We start from the raw sequence: 22,122 nt of genomic DNA, 5'->3' as shown, positions 1-22,122 counted from the left end.
TGTTTTGTTGTGTTGTTAATTGGATTTCCAAATGATAAATTTCGTTTGAGAACATTTTTTTATGTTTCAATTTAAAGATTTTATCTATTTTTGTTGTAAATAAAGTTGATGGGATAAAGAAAATAAAGAAAAATTGAAAATACAAGCAAAGAAATGGGAGTTAATGTAAAATATTCTGATGCGTACAAATACAACAAAACTCAGTTCGATGCAATTAATAACATGTGGGTTGTGTTTGAATTTAGTGGAAGAAAGGTCTGAACTGACCGCTGCAGAAACCCAATCAGCTGATTCGACCTCGTGACTATTATTATTTCAAGTTGATCAGACTCCGACATCAGTTGATATTTAACTCTGATGCAAGATACATGTTTTTATAAACCTAATAAGTTGATCAGTTGAGGTTTAACTCTAATATAGGATACATCCCTAAATATCTATATATAATCTATACTATACCATCTCACCAGAGCGAAAGATATTTCAATCCCCGCAGTAAATTCTCTAAAGCATCTAGAGAATGAGTGGAAATACAGGAGAAGATAATCCTACAGCTTTAGACACTGTGCATAAACTTATTGGAAAATTGGAACATCTGAAGGAAATCATCGGTACTAATTCTAATCAAAGGTGAGGTTTTACTTTTATAACATAGTAGCTTGGAAACCTAGCTTTACCCTAACGTTTCCTGATAAAACCAACCCCACTTAGAATTTAAAAACTGAGCTGAGGCTATTCCTGTGGGTTTCCCGAGTTTCCCAATCAAAATTAGAGGCAAAGTGATCAAAGGGTTCCTGAATTATGATCGGACATACACACAAATAAACAAGCAATTTACTACTTTATATACATAGAAATTCAGTTTTGAGAATCCAAAATGATTTTGATAAATACATTAAACCCTATTTAATTTAAACTAATTGAGTCAATATTTAATTCTTAAATAATCTTAAGAATGTGAATTGTACGATTCTCAACAATTTCCTTTAAAGTTATGACGAATAAATTTATGCTTTTCTGCCTGAAAATCTATAATCTATAATCTATAGTTGTGGTTTCTCATTAAAGTTAATTGCGGGGTAATGCGACAGAGAGCCATAGAATTGAGGATTTGAATTAAAATAAGTTAACACGTTTTAGGATAAAAAATCTATTAAACCTTCCTGATTGTGTAAAGGGTACCATTGTGAATTGAGCATGCACTTCTTAAATTAAAGGGACACTTGAAAAAACGTTGAGAGACCCTTTAAGGAGTTAAATCGTAAATAAAAGACATGTGACATTTTCATTTTGCATTAAATAAAATAATGCATTAGACATTAATTCTATAAATGCATTTATTTTTTTGTGGTTAGAAAACATTTTAAATTGTTCAGTTAAATATATTTATTAATTTCTTTAAGATATACATGTAAAAGGGGCCACGGCCCATATTATCCTTCTTTTTCTTTAACTCACCCCTGTATATTATCATCAGCACTGATGATAAGAAATCCTTCAAAGAAATATACAAGTTTAAATTTATTTGATTATGATTTATAAAAATTATATAAATTTCCCGAGACACGTGTTCAAGACGAGTTTTCTTTAATAAATGATAGTTAAAAGTCCATTAAAATTTTATATATTTATCATGAGCTTTGTTTGTGAGGACAGCACCTTTGGTCTGAAACCATGGAAAAGGAGAATTCACATAATTTTTGGATTAATTGTTTAATTGTTGCCATCATGCAATAACATTAGTTTATCTTAAACACATCTTCCTTGGAGCTAATTTTACTCTTAAAATAAACCCCTGTAAGAAAATTTAGTATTAATATATTTCAAAATTTTAGGGTCCGTCCTAGTGAACGATTTTTGGACCCCTTCCCCAGCCCCCCCCCCCCTTCTATCAATTTTGTACATGACGAAATTAGTAAATTTGTATTTTTATTATTATTTAGGGTTAGGTTTATATATATAATATCATATATATAACAGAAGACAGAAGATAAATGCAATAATTGTGTTGTAAATTGTAATGATAATTTTTGGATCGTGTCTCCATTTTTTATCATTTTAGGACTAAATATATTGCAAAGTTTGATAAAAGAACTTTTACATAATAGAGTTAGAGAAAAAAAAACTATTCAAACCGATTAACAACAGGTGTACGCAGCGTTTACTAAAGTCGGAAAATTCTTGATTCGTGGGTTTTTGTTCTAATTTTCTTCTTTTTCAGGTTTGAGAGCTCCCAACAGGAGAACCTAGAGTACCAGGAGTTTGCAGGAGATACGTCATACGCTTTCCTCATCAGCTTCATCATCATCGCCCTCCTCGCTCTCCTCGGGTTCTTCTTCAAGAAAAAGATCATCTCCTGCCTCGACAACATCAAAGAGACGGATAGGGAGGACAGAGGAAGGATCTTTGTTGAGAGGGCTTAATCATGACGCAAAATTTTAGCTTTTATGACGCATTTGCGTCATTGTGGTCTAAAACCATACATGCTTGAGGGCGACTGATCTGTTATGTTTATGACGAAGTGCTTTTACTGATTCTAACACTGAAGCCATTTTAGAGGTTAAGTTTCCTGATAAGTCAAATATTTTGTTTTTAAATACTTTTGTTGCATTTTTGTGGTATATTGTATATTTGCAGGTTTAAATAAGTTGATAAAATGTAAATAAAGAATTAGATTTTATCAATAAAATGTTAGTTTAAAGGGACTGAAACGTATTTTTATGTTTACCATCTATGCCCAATTAGAAAGCTGCCCGAGCACACATTATGTTCATGTTTATTATATTTTGTATTTAGTTATCGCCATTTTCTTTTGCATTGTTGTTTTTGAATGAGACTAAACTATATATGAAGTTAATAGAAATACTACTTTTTTGTCGATCAAATTCGGTGCAGTTTTCAATATTACATACATAATTGACAGATTAATAACCGCTAACACAGAATCACAATAAAAAAGGGGAAAAACGAAGAAATTGGAATATTTTTGTTTGAAAAAATTATGATTATTACATCTGAAGGAAGTTTAAAGTTTTAAAATGATCAAAGTACAATCTCAAAGCTAGACTGGTCATCGTTTTGCGACCCGTTTCAAAATATTTAAAGTTTAGACTTTTTAGAGACTCCACAAGAATTTGAGATTTGAGATTAATTTTCAAAATTTCATGCAAGACTGGTCTGCTTTTATTACATTATGCAAAATTTTTATTCTGAAGAAAGGTATTACTCTTCACCAAAACAATTTTGTAAAAATCAATTAGAAAACATTTTTCGATTTGAAAAAACGTTTGGTTTATATCTTTGATGAAATCAAAGAAATGTGATCAAAGATAGTTCATCGAGAATACAATTTTGCAATTCAATTAATTACTCGCATTCTTGTAAAACACTGTTAGCGACAAAAAAATGTCTGAAAACGATGCACAGAACTACCCCTGAGCTAGATGTGATGCACAGAACTACCCCTAAGCTAGATGTGATGCACAGAACTACCCCTGAGCTAGATGTGATGCACAGAACTACCCCTGAGCTAGATGTGGTGCACAGAACTACCCCTGAGCTAGATGTGATGCACATCACAACCCCTTTTTGTAAAAAATTCTTTTGAAATTTTTCAATTGAATTTTCCCTCCCACTATTCACACTAAAGTGAGTTGGCTAGCATCAGAAATTTAAATAATTTTTTTAAGTGGATGCACTTTCTTTCCTTTATAAAGGAGATAAATAACAACATTTTAAATTTAATGAGAATAAAATTACTGAAAATAGAATTCTTGAAATATCTACATTCTCCATGAATAAAAAGAATAAAATTCATGAAAACAAAATTCTTGAAATACATCTTCCAAGTACATGACTAAGATGAATGAAGTAAAAGCTGACAAAAGATTTTATTGTTCAAAATAAATTTGATATTTAGACCTTCAACTTTTTTTCTTTTTTTATGTAGTTTCACAAACATCTCGAATTTAAACATAATTTTCTATACAAGTGTATTTTTATTAACTGATTTAAAACTTTCACACCTATATAGGCATGAAGAAACCAGAACAGTAGTTCGTAACAAACTTTTGAAAAATCGTTCGGGCCATAAATGTTGTCATAGTAAAGTTTTGTCTCATATAATAAAGACAAACTTTCCGATTAGACTAGTTTTATGAAGCACCTTGTCAAATAACATTTAAATATTGGAGGAAACGATGCCCATCTCTAGATGTGTATATGGTTTAGTACATATCTATTGATGCCCATCTCTAGATGTGTATATGGTTTAGTACATATCTATTGATGCCCATCTCTAGATGTGTATATGGTTTAGTACATATCTATTGATGCCCATCTCTAGATGTGTATATGGTTTAGTACATAATTATTGATGCCCATCTCTAGATATGTATATGTTTTAGTACATATATATCGATGCCCATCTCTAGATGTGTATATGGTTTAGTACATATCTATCAATGCCCATCTCTAGATGTGTATGGTTTAGTACATATCTATTGATGCCCATCTCTAGATGTGTATATGGTTTAATACATAATTATTGATGCCCATCGCTAGATATGTATATGTTTTAGTACATATATATCGATGCCCATCTCTAGATGTGTATATGGTTTAGTACATATCTATCAATGCCCATCTCTAGATGTGTATGGTTTAGTACATATCTCTCGATGCCCATCTCTAGATGTGTATGGTTTAGTACATATCTCTCGATGCCCATCTCTTGATATGTATATGGTTTAGTACACATCTCTCGATGCCCATCTCTAGATGTGTATGGTTTAGTACATATCTCTTGATGCCCATCTCTAGATGTGTATGGTTTAGTACATATCTCTCGATGCCCATCTCTTGATATGTATATGGTTTAGTACACATCTCTCGATGCCCATCTCTAGATGTGTATGGTTTAGTACATATCTCTTGATGCCCATCTCTAGATGTGCATGGTTTGGTACATATCTATCGATATTATATCTTTTCATGAAGATTAAATTTATAGGCTTAGGACGACTTTAAAGTAAATTTCAATTACTATTTCGAAAATATAATTCAACTTTCTTTATTTTTGCTAATTCTATTGAAAATGTTGAGCAAAATAAAATAAATTTTTTTAAAAACTTTTGACTCTCCCGTTTATGCACTCTGCACTCTTATCTCATCAGAAGATAAAAAATAAGAAAATTTTAATTTAGTATTTAAAACTATATGTTTAGTTTAATATATTGTTAATTAGCGTAGTTATTAATATTTAGAATTGAGGTGAAATTGACGTAATAGGTTTATCAAGTAACATTAACAAAATTTGTTAACAAAGGACTGAATTTTTTTGCTGTAAAACAGCAATCGTGCAATTTACACTGAACAATGTGCATTGTACATAGACTCCACGGACCCAGTTTACACTGTACAATGTACATAGACTCCGCGGCCCAGTTTACACTATACAATGTACATAGACTCCACGGCCCAGTTTACACTGTACAATGTACATAGACTCCACGGACCCAGTTTACTTTTATATTGATAATCCCTTTAATATATTTAATTATATTGACAATCCTTCAATGGATCTAATTATGTTGATAATCCCTTTAAAATAATTAATTATATTGATAATCCCTTTGATATATTTAATTATATTGATAATTCCTTTAATATAATTAATTATATTGATAATCCCTTTAATATATTTAATTATATTGGTAATCCCTTTAATATATTTAATTATAGTGATAACCCCTTTAATATATTTAATTATATTGATAATCCCTTTAATATATTTAATTATATTGATAATCCCTTTAATATATTCAATTATATTGATAATCCCTTTAATATATTAGAAAGTAAAATGATGGAATTAAAGAAAGAGTTAACTCTGTTTTATATTTCCTTTATAATATACTGGGCCTGGTATATACCTGTAGACCAACCAGGCAAATATTTAATGTATATATTTTTAAATAAAATATTTTTTCAAGTTTACCAATTTTTAATGATCAATTTGGCATTAATTTCATAAAAATGTCTTCAAAATATTTTTTTAGAGAATGTCCAGAGCACGTTTTCATAAGTATGTCTATGTTTAACCAATTAAGAAATCCCTACGAACAAAAGTCTAAAGAAAGATTGAAAAGAAAACATTGAGAATTAAGTATGATTTGTGAAATTGTTCATCAAAAACGTTTAAAAGACTCGTTTTTAAAAGTTATAGAACCATTATAAAATAACGCAGGTTTCTGTTTTTCTAAGATTTTGCTCCGAAACGTATGACGAAAGAACATTTTAAGTAAAAGTATGTTTATAAACGTATTTATGTTCTTTTCTGTCAAGTTTACAAACTAGAGACTTTTCCCTCTTCAATAGATTTAAGTTGCAACTTGTTTCCACTTCTTTTCCAACAAGTATGAAAATTATTACATTTTCCTAAAGTTTGCATGAATGATAAAATTCTCTTTTCCCATTGATAGAGGCACAACTGAAACAAAATTAATGAGGGGGGGGATATTTTGTTTTGACATACATAAATAAAATGAAACTGTTAATTATTTAATTGTTATAAGTATTTAAATTGTAGGTGAACAATGTTTTATTTCATCTGGGACCGAATTTAATGAATTGGAGAGATCGCAGAACTACCTGCCACCGGTTCAAATCCTTAATCATCGTTTCAAGCCTTTTCGTGAATCTTTAACTTTGAATCAAGGATTTGGGATTTGAACCAGTTCTGCCAATGCAGTTCATAAAATTATGTTCCAGTTCCAGTAATTTTCATTATTTTATTTTTACAGGTATTTTGACGATGCTTATAAAGGTAAATCTTAAAAAGTTCTTAAACATAATTAATTGTAATTTTTACCATTTGTATTAAAAGCACAACACATGTAATTTTTTTTATGTGAAATGTAAAATTACAAATTCAATTTATAAAAAAGTAATAAAAAAACAGCATAAATGTGCAAGCAATTCAGGCTTAAATTTCTAAATACAAAATTAAATTTCATTTCTTTTGGATATTTCTCTATAATATTCTTATAGTATCCAAAAGATAGAAAAACAAACGAAAAAAAAAATTTTCATCAAACGTTCGTTTTTAGTTTGTGTTTAGAAGTGTTTAGAATAATCAATTTTTAAAACATTTGGAATAATCAAGTTTTAAAACATTTGTTAAGTTCTTTTCTAGAAATTTATAACTCTATTCTAGAAATGTATAACTCTATTCTAGAAATGTATAACTCTATTCTAAAAATGTATAACTCTATTCTAGAAATGTATAACTCTATTCTAGAAATGTATAACTCTATTCTAGAAATGTATAACTCTATTCTAAAAACTAAAAATGTATAACTCTATTCTACAAATGTATAACTCTATTCTACAAATGTTCTATTCTAGATATTCCCAACTGTATCTCTGTATATTGGTATACGTTTACAAAAAGATTGCAATACCTACCAAACTTATCTATCATTTGGACTTCTTGCTTCAGGTTCCCGTTTTACAAAAACAAATTATTTTTAAGTTTAGAAAAAGTTAGAAATAGTTTGTTACAGCAAAAGTTAGAAAGAAAATGTACGTTTGATGATAATTGTTACACAACGGGAGTATAAGGAAGTTTAAATGGTTAACAGTTATTATAGGAAAAGAAGAATATGATATTTATAAAAAAAGGAAATGAATTGTTTCCACAATAATTTTACAATTCCTATATCTTTGCAACCCAATGTCGAAACATCATTTACATCATAATTGGTTGCAGAGATAAAAGAAGGTACTAGAAAATTTGAGTTTGTAGCAAAGACTCTTTTCCTTACTAAAATTTTTTTTTTTTTAAATATCAGAAAGTTAAAAAGAAAAAAAATTACTGCTCGCAAAGACTAAGTGCAAAGCTACGAAGTTGGTAAACACCAGTATATATATAATATATGTACTATAAAATCTTTTTTGAAAGAATTATATTTACAGTTACAGTTACAGTTTCCTTTTTTGTGTATATATCCAGGCTAGATTTGCAGATGACCTCCAGGCCCCGCGAAACCGTCTCCCTGCCTCTCACTACGTCACCAAGTCTCCGGCATTTTGTCTCCACGCCCTACATTTTGATCTCCGCTTACTATTTTTATTTTTTGTTTGCCTTTTATGGCCCTTAACCAACCGAAAATCAGGGGCGTACGAGGGCTTTTGTTTAGGGGGGGGCACAACATTTTTTGGTCCCCCCCCCTTGGCAACATTGGTCCCCCCCTTAAAAACCCCTTTTTTGAAAAAATATTAATACCTTTTTTAAATTTTTTTGCCCCCCCTCTCCCACCTGGACTTATTTTGTTCACCATAAAAATACACCCAAAAGACTACTTTTTTGGGTGTTACTAACCTTAGAGTCTAAAAATTATTCCTTTGCTTGAAAAACTAACTTTTGGACTTTATAAATTTATCACTTAACTCCATCACAGCATCATTAAAAATTATATTTTTATGAATAAACGAAATTTCTTTTTAGATAGAATTTACTCAATCTAAATTTTAACCAAATCTTTTAAGCTACAATTTTCTGGGATTTGCTTGCACAAACATTTCAATGATTTTTTTCAGTAGAGAGCTCAGACAGCCTTATAGGGTGTAAAGCTATAAGTGCAAGATCGTTAAGTCTGCTCTCAGTCTCCGTCATAGTACATCTTGTGTAAAGAAGTATTCTCTTTAGAAGGGGAAAACTTTTCTCTCCTTGTATTAACAGTGAATTTAGACAAATCCTTAGTCTTTGTCATTGCCAGGTGTTACTTTCTAAACGTAGTTTCCTTTTAATTTTGTATTTTTGGAACTCCCAGGGGGGGCAAGAGAACTACTGCCCCCCCTGGTACACCACTGTGCCTGACCTGAGGAAGGGAAATGCAAGCAGATGTAATATTAAAAGAGCCTCCCCCATGGATGCCCCCCCTCAGCCTCTCAAGGGGGGCACGCGTACAGGGGGGCGGGGGGGCGCGGCCCCCCCTCTACGCCCCTGCCGAAAATCTAAATATATCTATTCAGAGTGGACTTTGCAATAGTTTAAAGAATTGTTAATCAACAAATTTTAAATATTAATTCGTTCAATTGATCCTAAGTTGTTTTTTTTTGTAAAAAGTTTGTACATAAGCTGTTATGCATAAAAGACGACCTTTATAAACGACTTTAATATCTTTGAAGAAATAATGATTTTAAGATTATACTAACTCATAGAGTCCTTAGCATTAAATTTAATCATAAAAATGAAAATTAATGAGGGTCCTTCCTATATTAATAGGTATAGCGACAGATAGATGATTGACCAAACAGGTCATTTTGCATATCTAGAGGCACGGAGGTCAATCTATCTATATCCCCTCCCTCCCAGCTGCCCCTAACTTAGTTAAAGATTTTTTTAAGGGGGGGGGTTGGTCACATAGGGTTAAAAACGAGGAGGTGGGCGAAGCCCTCCTACATTGCAAAAAAATCACTTAATTTATCGTTAATTTGGATCTTGCAGGAGCTAGATATTCATAAACTCTGTAATAATAGTTATTAACGATATCTCAAGCAAACGATCTATCTTTCTTTATGTTCATTTAATCATTAATTTTTATTGAGCAACACAATCAAATTGTGTGATGTGTATGTGCAGTTAAAGTAAAGTAATAACTTCCACAGAAAAAAATAAAATAAAACGAAAGATGTTCGAACCCAAATCAATCAATCAATCATACGAGAAAAAGAAAAAAAGACGCGTCACATGCACATTTCATGATTCTGTAAATACTTGAATCTGATTGGTCGGGAAAACATTGGTCTCTTCCCTCATTGGTTTTCAATTTAGAGAATAAAACGATTGCGAAAATTGAAGAACATTGAATGTAAAACCAGCCACATGGAAGAAGAAGACTTGTAAGTGACGAATTTATGTGAAATCCTGTTTTCATTTATATTGTCCTCATGTTTTGACAAATGATAACGAGAAAGAAATATACCGGGCCGGGTTTAATATATACGAAAGTACATTTAGCCAATTTGTGGTGAATTATTTAGATTGATGAAAACGGTTATGGACAAGTCTGTTTAAAAACGATTTTTTTCGACATAATGATGCACGAATGGTAAATAGGTATTTTCCTAGTATAGATATTTGGGGGTATGTCCTCCCGGCCAGAAATTGTATTTACCTAACCTAACCCTGAAATAATACAAAATTTATAGACCCTGAAATAATACAAAATTTATAGGAGTAGGTGGGGGGTATCGCTCTAGGACAAACCCAATATATTTATTTAGTACTATTTCAATGTTAGGTTAGGACATGGTTAGGACAATTTCTTGGCCGCGCACTGCGGCTAGACATGCGAGGCGGCCGAGCTCTGCGGCCAGGACAGACCTTTAATTTCAATAATTTTCAGCTGAACTAGTATATACTCAGGGTTAGGTTAGGTTAAGACACTTTCTTGGCCGAGCGTTGCGGCTGGGATAGGCTAGGGGCCAATTCATGTCTGTCTTTTGTAAACCTACCTAAAAATCGATAAAAAATATATTAAAAATTGATAAGTCGTTCTCCTGGGAAATAACCGATTTTCGACCCCCCCCCCCATCAATTTTGTACGTAACACATGGATATAATTGGTAATGTGGTCGCAGCGCCAGGCCCCCAAGCCTGTCCTATCCGCGGCGCTCGGCCTTGAAATTGTCTTAACCTAACCCTAAGTAATACAAATGAATAATAATAATAAAGCTAAAAATTAGTGGTTATGTACAAAATGGTTAGGGGGGGGGGGGGGGTCCAAAAATTGTACTTTAGTACGGACCCAATGATTGATCACAGTGTTACTTTCAAGCTCAGCTTCTTATTTTAAATGATCCTGGTAAAATATATCACCTATCCAAGAGAAATAAATCTTAAAATGCATGGAAAGAAAACTTTGCCAACAGATTTGAGGATTTATTTCAGACTAAAGCATGCCCCCGAAAAAGGGTAAGAAGGGAGGGAAAAAGCAGGATGAAGATTGGGGGGATGATGATAAGACTATTGAAGAGAAGATGACGAATTTGATAATGAACGATGACAGGGATAACAATTCCGACGAGGAAGAAAAGAAACCTGAGACGAAAACTGCGCCGGTAATATGACAAACCCTTTTCCAAGATGTCTTTTTACTCATTATTTTGGAGTAAAGCAATTAGTTTTCTATACTGTTATTACATATGAATAACATAACAGACTTAAAAATGTAGTATTATTGGTTGGATAATGAGTATGTTAAGTTTTATAATAAGTATGTTAGGTTTTATATTAATAATGTTAGGTTTGTTAATGAGTATGTTAGGCTTGATAATGGGTATGTTAGGTTTGATAATGAGTATGTTAGGTTTTATAATCAGTATGTTAGGTTTTATAATGAGTATGTTAGTTTTTATATTAAGTATGTTAGGTTTTATAATAAGTATGTTAGGTTTTATAATAAGTATGTTAGGTTTTATAATAAGTATGTTAGGTTTTATAATAAGTATGTTAGGTTATATTAAGTATGTTTGGTTTGATAATGATAAAAGCTAGAATAAGAAATAGATGCTATTTAAACTAAAATCAATCATTGTTCAGTCCAGCAAGCCTAAGAAAATGAGCAAAAAGGAAAAGGCCAGAAAAATGGCGGAGAAAATATTGACGGAAAATTCGTCGGAGGACGGTGACAGCGACTCCGAAGAAAGCGTAAAGAAAAGCAAAAAGAAAGAAAAAAAGAAAGATGACTCTGATGAAGATGAAAATACCGGCAGCGACCAAGAAAGTGATGAGGAAGATGAGAAACAAAAGAGTAAAGCGAAAACGCTAACACACAAGGAAAAGAAGGCGCTTGAAAAGAAGAAGAAGTTTGAGGCGGAGATGGACAGAATCACCAAGAAGGGCGGTGAGGGTCACTCCGCCTTGGATGCAAATTTCACAGTTGCGCAGGCATTCAAAACAGGGGCTGCGCTCACACAGGTTAGTACTTAATACATATTCATTGATTATGTAGAATATTAATTTGGAAAAGCTAGTAACTAGTAAATACCAAATATTTATCAAATAAATATAAATTGAGCTTTTAAATTAGATCCGCTGAAGATTTATAAGTAGCCAGCTTATATCTCCAATTGAGATTTTATATATATTATCTAATCTATTATGTATACAATGATAATAATGATACCTAACCCTATCCTTGTCTGGAAATAATCCTGATATTACAACTCTAAAAATCTGTACTTAAATTAGATGGAGAACGCTGTGGATATAAAGATTGACAAGTTCTCTATTGCCGCGAAGGGGAAAGATTTATTCACCAATGCCAGTCTTCTCATCGCTCAGGTTGGTTAAGAAGAGAATTAAATAATAACGTTATGAAGTATGAATTGAAAATATATGAAGTAGTAATCACTGTTTGTTTGTCGGATGATAAATCATGATCCTCGTGACCGAGATGCCTCAGATTTTATTGGGGAAACTCAAAAGAACCAAAGAAATGTTTTATTTTTAATCTATATTTATTATTTAGGGTAGAAAATATGGACTTGTGGGTCCCAATGGTCATGGTAAAACAACCCTTCTTCGTCATATAGGAAACCGGTAATTATTTCTGACTTAAGTATGTATCTTCCAAAATTGAGATCACATCGCCCATCCTCTCCCCTATTGTAGTTTTTTAGTGGGAAATTGGTTTTTAAATCTTAAAACTAGATAACACTAATTTGATTCGTTATTAAAAGATATATTTGGCTTGTTGTAATCTGAACGACTGAAGCTTGATCCACCAAAATTTGTTGTTGGAAGTTATATTTCCCACAGGAAAAGATAATGAACTGTCGGAATGAAAAGGCTGCCAAAAATTTCTATGTAAAAATTTAGTAATCCACAGAAGAAAAAAATTGTTATTTTGCTAAGTATTATATGAGATTCGAAAAATTGATGGTGACGAGGAAAGAAAAATCAATCCAAAATTATTGGTAGTAAAATAACACTTTAGTAAAGGGTAATTCAGGGGTTCTATCCTCAAAATCCTGGTGATTTTTCAAGAGTGAATTTTTGGCACGAAAAAACGTTTTAGGGATCAAATGAAATCTGATAATTTTCTCAAATACTGTATCTTCCGATGAACCACTAAACCTTTACACAAATACTACATGATCTGCTTGCATTTATAATATATTTGTTTTAAGGGCTCTTCAGATTCCGCCTAATATTGATGTCCTGTACTGCGAGCAGGAGGTTGGAGCTGATGAACGATCAGCTCTTCAAACTGTTCTTGATGCTGATGAGAAGAGAACTGCTCTACTCAAGGAGGCAGCAGAACTAGAAAGGCAACAGGTACATAGCGTCCCATATCATATTGGATTATGTCCAAGCTTTAATTCCAAAATACGCACATAATATCAGAAAACCGTTTTTTTCTGCAAAAACGTTTAAGTACCTTAATTTCGATTTAGTGCTAGACAAGATCTAGTATGTTGATGGATGAGGGAGGGAACCCCCCGACGCCATGAGCCTCTGCTATGCAGACACGAGCCTCCTAGATTTGATAGGCAGACCGAGCGTCCACTATGTAGACCAAGCCTCTGCTATGCAGTAAACGAGCCTCTACCATACAGACAGATTTTTTAAATCTTGGTTTTTATGTGTAATGAAAATTTTAACATTTTTTTGACGCAGTGGCATAAGAATTTTACTTAAGAGTACTTTATTGATTCTCATGGTCAGAAACATATATGGACTCAAAAAGTGGTTCATAAGATTTATACTTTAACTTTAAACATGTCTTACGCCGCGCAGAAAGGAAGATATTGGAGAAATATTTCTGGGTTAGAATTAGTTTGTTTTGTTGTAATCTTTGATTTAAACAATACCTTTTTTTTGAAAAGAGTTAAGATTTAAATTTTTGATAGAAATATTCTAGATATAATTTGAACTACAAAAAAGGTATCACTTAAATCAAAGATTATAAAAGATGAAATGAAATTCAATTAAATTTTTTTTCTCAAACTTTTTTTCTTTTCATGTAAAACATGTTTCAAGGTTTTATATACCACTTAATTAGTCATAATTAGGCACTATTAATAAAGGGCAACTTCTCATCTTTGAGAAACCTCTCATGCAACTCGAAAACACAAGTTTAGAAAAGCCTCCTGTATTACACAGGGCACATTTTGATGTATTACGCATGCTCAATGCTCATTTCTGCATAGCGGAGGCTCGGTCTGTCTAGCAAATCTGGGAGGTTCGTGTCTACATAGCGGACGCTCATGGCGTCAGGGAGTTTCCCTCCTACGATGGATAACCTGTCGGTGAAAGTTTTTTAAAATGTCTATTATTATGAATTATGATTGTCGTGCACCTACTTTTTTCAACAAAAATTTAATTATCTAGGTATAACCCTCACAAAAATATATTTGACTAATTATAATTTTATGGAAAAAAATCCGATGACCAATGTAGCTCGGATTTAAACGCGCTCTGCTAGGGTATTTTACCTTCAAGAATGGTTATCTAGAAAAACTACAGTTATAACCAAAAACAATTTTGATTTGAATTTCTAAATTTAAAAAACTTTGCTAAATATAAAAAATGTGCCCTGAGCTGGGAACTTTAGAATGGGATACCTTTAATCCCGACTGGTTAATCCGAATATCCAATGTGGACACTTTTAATTTTTTGCTTAATCCACTCTTTTTCGGATATAGAAGAGAAAAATCAAAAACCGGTTTTTCAAAATTAGAAAGTCCCTCCCGTTTCTGTATATTAATCTTAAATGGCGCGCAAAATTTCAAATTTCCCGGCTTCTCATACGCGACTCTTATTGGTTGAATGCTATACACTTTTCAGGATATAAGTACAAGATTAGGTTAGTCTTGAGATTAGGAAAAAGATGAATCAAGTATTGATCTCGATATCCACCATTCTAAAGTTCCCAGCTCTGAACAGTTTTAAACAAATATTAGATGCAGCCATTGGAAATTAGCAAAATACTGAGCGACATTTCTGAAGTAAAAGGAAGGAAAAAGACTGTTCTTTTCACCACTTTCTAATTTTCACTGTTAATTTCTGGAAAATATTTTATAAAAGATATCGAAAATTTACCCAATGTTCAGTTTCTTTATCTTTCGATTTATCTTTACGTTCCATGTTTGATTATTTGTTTTTTTACTTGAACGTGTTCCAGGATAAGGGAAAGAATGTAGCGGATGAACTGACGGGGGTCTACGAGGAACTCCGTGCTATCGGAGCAGACCAGGCGGAACCTAAAGCTAGGAGACTCCTCGCTGGTCTTGGTTTCGACAAAGAGATGCAGGATAGGTAGAACATATCGAAGGGAAAACTTAAAGTGGAAATTATTTCAGTTTTAAACGCTACTAATTTTCTTCTATCACATATTCATTTCCTTTAAGTCTTTGAAAAAATTCTATGTATAATCCGATTTAAAAAAAATGCCAGTCAGGCGTTATGAGGACATAATGAAGCTGGTGGACTGCTTTTGTAGCCGCGTAACACTGGGCTACACTGTTGTAGTTAACGGTGACAAGAAGTGTGGGCAGAGAATTGATTCAATACCTATTTTGTGACTAATTTCGAAGAGCCAGCCTAAATTTGTCTTCTATCTGTTGCGTATATAACTTATCATTCGGATATTACAAGTTATAAATGTTGAATCCAATTCAGGACATTCGTATGTTAAATATCATAATCTTTTGTTTGTTTATTTACGATGTACTTTGGACGACGATTTTAAAAAAATTTAATTTAAGATGATATTTAAGCCTCTAAATTAGAAACTTTGTGCCTTGAGGCTACCAAGCAAAGAACATAATTCGAATTCACGCAAGAGGAAAAAGATTTACAAATTGCGTTAAATAAAAAGTTAATCTGTTTTCTCACATGAATTTTTATTTAATTTAGATCAACCAATAAGTTCTCTGGTGGATGGAGAATGAGAGTAAGCTTGGCCCGAGCACTTTTTATTGGTAAGAAGGAACATCTAAGTTCTTAACTACTATTTTAATAGAAAATGATCCCCCCTCCCAGCTCAAGTGAAGAAATTGATTGTCTAAACTCAGTCGTGTTGCTGGGATTATAATGTTCATCTTGGAAAGACAATAGAATGATTTTTCGCAAATGTAAAAATTGAAATGAAATCCGGGCTGAAAAACCATTGTACAATCAGGACTTGAAACTCCAGGCCTCCACAAATCCCTAACATACAGGATTTTTAAAAAAAAATCGTTAATATTAGAAAGTCAACTACCCTACCTGCTCAGATCCTTTAAATAATGTCTTTTTTATTTTACCGTAACAATTTTTGTTTTAATTAGTTTCCCTTAGCCGCCATGTAACCATGTAACCCTGATTTTACAAAACTTGGAGGAAATTGGCAAAAATAATAATTTGATTAAAATTTGAGGTAGCAAAAAATATTTTCTAGAACCTACTCTTCTAATCCTAAATAATATGTTCTAGAACCTACTCTTCTAATCCTAAATAATATGTTCTAGAACCTACTCTTCTAATCCTAAATAATATGTTCTAGAACCTACTCTTCTAATCCTAAATAATATGTTCTAGAACCTACTCTTCTAATCCTAAATAATATGTTCTAGAACCTACTCTTCTAATCCTAAATAATATGTTCTAGAACCTACTCTTCTAATCCTAAATAATATGTTCTAGAACCTACTCTTCTAATCCTAAATAATATGTTCTAGAACCTACTCTTCTAATCCTAAATAATATGTTCTAGAACCTACTCTTCTAATCCTAAATAATATGTTCTAGAACCTACTCTTCTAATCCTAAATAATATGTTCTAGAACCTACTCTTCTAATCCTAAATAATATGTTCTAGAACCTACTCTTCTAATCCTAAATAATATGTTCTAGAACCTACTCTTCTAATCCTAAATAATATGTTCTAGAACCTACTCTTCTAATCCTAAATAATATGTTCTAGAACCTACTCTTCTAATCCTAAATAATATGTTCTAGAACCTACTCTTCTAATCCTAAATAATATGTTCTAGAACCTACTCTTCTAATCCTAAATNTCTTGTTCTTGTTCTTGTTCTTGTTCTTGTTCTTGTTCTTGTTCTTGTTCTTGTTCTTGTTCTTGTTCTTGTTCTTGTTCTTGTTGCATGCACGGTGTGCAGTGTGCACTGCTTGGTTCTAACGAAAACTTCAAAATTTAATTTTGTGTCTTAAATTTATTTTTGTTTTAAAATATATAGTTTGTATTATTCTTCAGTTTCTCACGACCAGAGTTTCTTGGACAATGTGTGCACAGATATTATTCATTTAGACCAGTGCAAACTTTGGTAAGTTAGAAATAAACACGTAAACTATTTTGAAGTCATCATTCGGAAAAAAAAAATTTGTTTGTCCAAGGTTTAAATTCAAAATGTTGAATTCCGAACATAGTTCCATAAAAATGTGCGATTTTTAAATGAAAATTCGCGAAATATAAAAGGACTTCTAAATTGCGGGTTATAAATCCTCTCAAAATTGGAAGATAAAGCCCCAATTTTTGGGGAAAAATGACACGACTTAAGGACTGTATTTGGTCTGTTAAAATATGTTAATTGTCCATACGATAATAACATAAACAATTAACAATAAATATCAACAAAAATAGGTTTGTTTAATAAAAAACAATATATTTTTTATATTCTAGGTACTATAAAGGAAACTACTCTATGTTTAAGAAAATGGAGATCCAAAAGCGACGAGAAAGGTAAAACATTATTGATAAACAATGACTGTCTTCCTGCTGCTAGACGGCTACCCATTTTTAAGCAGCATATAGAGATGGGACGAAATAAATAGTTAGATACACACGAATGTTCTTAAATTGTCTAAACCACTAGCTACACAGTACATATTCTCTATTACCAATCTGTGACGTCATATTATTTCAACGCTATAATAAGAAACTTCTTTTTTAAGAATGTCTAAGAGACTTCAGGTAATTACCCCTTCTTAGAAAGAAATGTTAATGGGACTTTCCTGCTTTTCTGTTCTTCAGAATATTTATGTCACTTTTTACAGATTTTTACTCCTACAGTTCGTAATCGTACAAGATGTAATTGTATAAAAAGATTTAAATCGCGTAAACGATGCTTCTTTATTTAATGAAATATCGCGAACAATCCCTTTAAGGTTGAAGGACTATGAGAAGCAGGAGAAGAAGTTGAAGGAACTCAAGGCCTCTGGAAGCAGTAAAAAGAAGGCAGAGAGTAAACAGAAGGAAGCATTAACAAGGTAAGGACTGGAATTTCAAACTTTGAAAGAAAAAGTTAAGAAAAAAAAAATATAGATGTAATTAGTATTTGAACATCATCTAAAAATGCATCTCAATTAATTAACAACCTGTAATTCAGCAAGGCAAATCAATCCCTGAAAAACAGACCTAATTAATTTGGGGAGAAAGCAGAATATATTTTTGTTACTAAGAAGCAGCAGTGGCGTATTATTTGCAAAAGCTAGTTATCTTAACCTAAAAATCATTAGAAACTTATTTCAATGTCAAGAATACACCAAAAGCTAATAATATTACATAGAAAGCAGCAAAAGCCATTTTTTTTATTTTTAAAAAGCTTCTAAAGCTTTATTTTATCTAGGAAGCAGCAAAAGAACCAGACGAAGCTACATAAAAACGATGACGAGGATACAGGCCCAACAGAACTTCTGGAACGTCCGAAGGAGTACATCGTCAAATTCAGGTTTGTGCAAAACGATGAGGTTTTCACCACCTTATCTTTCAAGGAAGTGACCCTCCATTCAAATAAAGCTATCAAATTAATAAAGGTACTCTACAAACCTGTATCACTGTAGACAGGCTACGCGGTAAATGAGGGACAGAAAGGTCACTCGAAATTACCTCTACAGTCTCTGTATGTAATGAACATATTTTGTCAAAGATGGTTTAGTTCAGTTAAAAAGAATTTCTTCGAATTTTGATTGAAGTTCTTTTGCTTAAATCATGTGAATAAGGGGCTGTAAAAATCTTTTTAGCTTTTACAGCAAATTTAAATATTTAATTTTTTTTAATATAAATTCTATTCTACATTTTTGTTCAGATTTCCAGAGGTTTCACAACTCCAGCCACCAATCCTTGGTCTTTATAACGTCAGGTAAGAATTAATTAATTTATGTTTGTCTGGAGATGTGCAGTATTTTAATTTGAAGTCGGAACTAAAGAGAGCTAAACTAGCTATGGCTGAGTTAACTACTTCTTTTTTTGCCACAGAAATCAGAAATCAGTTGCGGCTGCCAAAACTAGTCTAATTTTCTCTTAACTTTTCAGAACAACATTTTTACATTTTGATTATGATTGTAATGTTATTTTTAGTTATAACTACCCTGGCCAGCCGAAACTATTTAAGAAGGTTGAGTTTGGTATTGATATGGAGTCCAGAGTTGCGATTGTTGGACCCAACGGGGTCGGGAAGTCCACCTTCTTGAAACTGTTGCTGGGTGACCTTGAACCCATCGAGGGGGAGGCCAGGAAAAATCTTAGGTAAGGGGTTTGATTAGTAGAAATGAACTATACAATTAATTGCTTAAGTGGTTAATTTTCTGTTTAATTGATCAAATTAATTGATAAATCAATTGATAGATTGATAAATTAATCATTTGATTGATAGAGTACTAGAATGATAGATTGAATGATTGTCAATAGATTGATATAAAGAACAATTGATAGATTGATTGATTGTCAATAGAGCGATATATAGAACAATTGATAGACTGATTGATGGTCAATAGATTGATATATAGAACAATTTATATATTGATTGATTGTCAATAGATTGATATAAAGAACAATTGATAGATTGATTGAGTGTCAATAGAGCGATATATAGAACAATTGATAGACTGATTGATTGTCAATAGATTGATATATAGAACAATTGATAGATTGATTAATTGTCAAAGATTGATATATAGAACAATTGATAGACTGATTGATTGTCAATAGATTGATAGATAGAACAATTGAAGGACTGATTGAATGTCAATAGATTGATATATAGAACAATTGATAGATTGATTGAATGATGGATTAATGAATAGGGTAATTTTTTGATTGATTTATCGATGGAATAACTAGTTGAAATACTGATGGATTAAGCAACTAATTATTTGATAAATTTATTTATTAATTAATCGGTTGTCTATGCCTGTGGCCGGTTTATTTGATGGGGACTTGGCCTGGTCTTCTAGGAATAATGGTTGACGTTGATGAATTGAGTGGTTGATTTACTGATTGATTGATTGATTGATTGATTGCTGCAGGTTGAAGGTTGGTCGGTTTGACCAGCACTCAGGAGAGCATCTAACAGCGGAGGAGAGTGCTGCAGAATACTTGATGCGACTGTTTAACTTACCCTTAGAGAAGGCCAGGAAACAGCTTGGTTCATTTGGATTACAGGTTGGTAAATGCCAATCACAGAAAAAAAAGAAAAAAATTTAATTCATGACTTAATGTTAAAATCTATGATTTTTAAATAATACAGACGTAATAGACGTATTATAATAGAATTTGTTTAATAGACTGTCCTTCGAAAAATAGAAAAGACGAAAATTTCAAATTTTGTCTTAAATATTAAGTTAATTGACCTTTTTTGAAGCTTTCTTCCTTGCGTTAAAAATAGATAAAATTAATCTTAGTCGCACGCGCATACTGTCAAGATGAAGGATCTATCAGGAGGTCAAAAAGCACGCGTTGCGCTTGCCGAGCTGACCCTCTCCGCTCCTGATGTCATTATTCTTGACGAACCGACAAACAATCTTGACATTGAAAGTATTGATGCATTGGCCGAGGCCATAACTGAATATGAAGGTATGGATTCACAGATCTTGTATAATTTGCATGAGTAACACTACAATGGAAAAAATTCCTAAATGTTAGTTTTGTAACGAATGTCCCCTGCATTTTTTTTCGTCGAGTTAAACGGGTTATTAGTCTAAATTCCAGTGTTATTTCCTAATAAATATATTTTTTTTTGTATTGGATAAAAACTTTTCTTCTCAACACGTTTCTACCGACGAATGATAATCTATTTTTTATGCATGAAGAACAGTTTGTCAATGCTTTTGAAACTTTGGAAGCAGTGCTTATGGTTCATTTTATTTTGATGCGAAAGAATATGTAAAGTTTTGTTGATATCCTTTACGAGCATTTTTTTTTTCCAAATTTTCTTTATCTTATCTTGCTAATTGTTAATGTAGAAACTTAATTTACCATCCTCTGATTAATACTTTAATGTTTGCTATGTGATCAAAAAGATTTGTTTCCGATGTTTTAAATGATTTTTGCGAGGCAGATTCGAAGATTATAAGCATATTTTACGTATTAGGACCGAATTTAATTAATTTGAGCTAGGTCGATGAATTTATTTGTAGTAATGCAGTGTAACCAGGAACTTATGATGTTGCAGATCCTAATCACTGCTTAAAATCTAATAAAATTTATTTGAAGTAATGCAGTGTAACTAGAAACTTATGATGTTGCAGATCCTAATCACTGCTTAAAATCTAATAATAATTATTTGTAGTACTGCAGTGTAACTAGGAACTTGTGATGTTGCAGATCCTAATCACTGCTTAAAATCTAATAAAATTTATTTGTAGTACTGCAGTGTAACTAGGAACTTATGATGTTGCAGATCCTAATTACTGCTTAAAATCTAATAAAATTTATTTGTAGTACTGCAGTATAACCAGGAACTTATGATGTTGCAGATCCTAATCACTGCTTATAATCTAATAAAATGTATTTAGGTGGGGTAATCATTGTTTCTCACGACGAACGATTGATCCGAGACACGAACTGCCAGCTCTGGGTGATCGAGGAGCAGGGGATCAGTGAGATCGACGGAGGGTTCGACGAGTACCGTAAGGAGGTGCTGGAGGAGCTTGGAGAGGAAGTTTTCAATCCATCAGTTATCGCCAACAAAGCGATCGAACAGTAGAAGTGATCATTTTTTTATTAAGCTTGGTGACTATACTTTATTCTAGGGAACGGTTCTCTTGATTATTGTATATTATGCTTTGTGATAAAGGTGCAGGATAATAAATATATATTCTTTCATCTA

General features: G+C 32.2%; 2 protein-coding genes across 2 annotated transcripts in view; both read left to right on the top strand.

Moving 5' to 3' along the window:
- Window positions 1-22,122, top strand: part of LOC111707250 (ATP-binding cassette sub-family F member 1) — a 26,664-nt gene extending 4,542 nt beyond the window's left edge. The window contains exons 3-19 of the mRNA XM_023480316.1: window positions 10,956-11,127; window positions 11,609-11,986; window positions 12,260-12,352; window positions 12,540-12,610; window positions 13,201-13,348; window positions 15,198-15,331; window positions 15,932-15,996; window positions 17,050-17,137; window positions 17,254-17,340; window positions 17,697-17,756; window positions 18,182-18,283; window positions 18,643-18,744; window positions 19,102-19,155; window positions 19,374-19,541; window positions 20,321-20,456; window positions 20,696-20,867; window positions 21,809-22,122. Coding sequence (XP_023336084.1) covers window positions 10,966-11,127; window positions 11,609-11,986; window positions 12,260-12,352; window positions 12,540-12,610; window positions 13,201-13,348; window positions 15,198-15,331; window positions 15,932-15,996; window positions 17,050-17,137; window positions 17,254-17,340; window positions 17,697-17,756; window positions 18,182-18,283; window positions 18,643-18,744; window positions 19,102-19,155; window positions 19,374-19,541; window positions 20,321-20,456; window positions 20,696-20,867; window positions 21,809-21,999 — 2,211 coding nt within the window. The 5' untranslated portion in view covers window positions 10,956-10,965 and the 3' untranslated portion in view covers window positions 22,000-22,122. The remainder of the gene's footprint in view (window positions 1-10,955; window positions 11,128-11,608; window positions 11,987-12,259; window positions 12,353-12,539; window positions 12,611-13,200; window positions 13,349-15,197; window positions 15,332-15,931; window positions 15,997-17,049; window positions 17,138-17,253; window positions 17,341-17,696; window positions 17,757-18,181; window positions 18,284-18,642; window positions 18,745-19,101; window positions 19,156-19,373; window positions 19,542-20,320; window positions 20,457-20,695; window positions 20,868-21,808) is intronic.
- Window positions 321-2,654, top strand: LOC111707249 (uncharacterized). Its single transcript, XM_023480315.1, has 2 exons — window positions 321-630; window positions 2,222-2,654. Exons 1-2 carry the CDS (start codon window positions 521-523, stop codon window positions 2,421-2,423), a joined length of 312 nt encoding a protein of 103 aa, XP_023336083.1. The 5' UTR covers window positions 321-520; the 3' UTR covers window positions 2,424-2,654.

Source organism: Eurytemora carolleeae, unplaced genomic scaffold (assembly GCF_000591075.1).
Source record: "Eurytemora carolleeae unplaced genomic scaffold, Eaff_2.0 scaffold728, whole genome shotgun sequence".
Taxonomy (NCBI): Eukaryota; Metazoa; Arthropoda; class Copepoda; order Calanoida; family Temoridae; genus Eurytemora; species Eurytemora carolleeae.
The sequence above is the reverse complement of the archived record's forward strand: the minus strand, read 5'-3'. Positions and strand labels throughout refer to the sequence as shown.

Bases quoted from the DNA above. Each gene is read 5' to 3' on its own strand.
- LOC111707249 (XM_023480315.1), top strand. From the start codon at position 521: ATGAGTGGAAATACAGGAGAAGATAATCCTACAGCTTTAGACACTGTG. The intron at 631-2,221 runs GTGAGGTTTTAC...CTTCTTTTTCAG, and splicing joins GGTACTAATTCTAATCAAAG to GTTTGAGAGCTCCCAACAGG.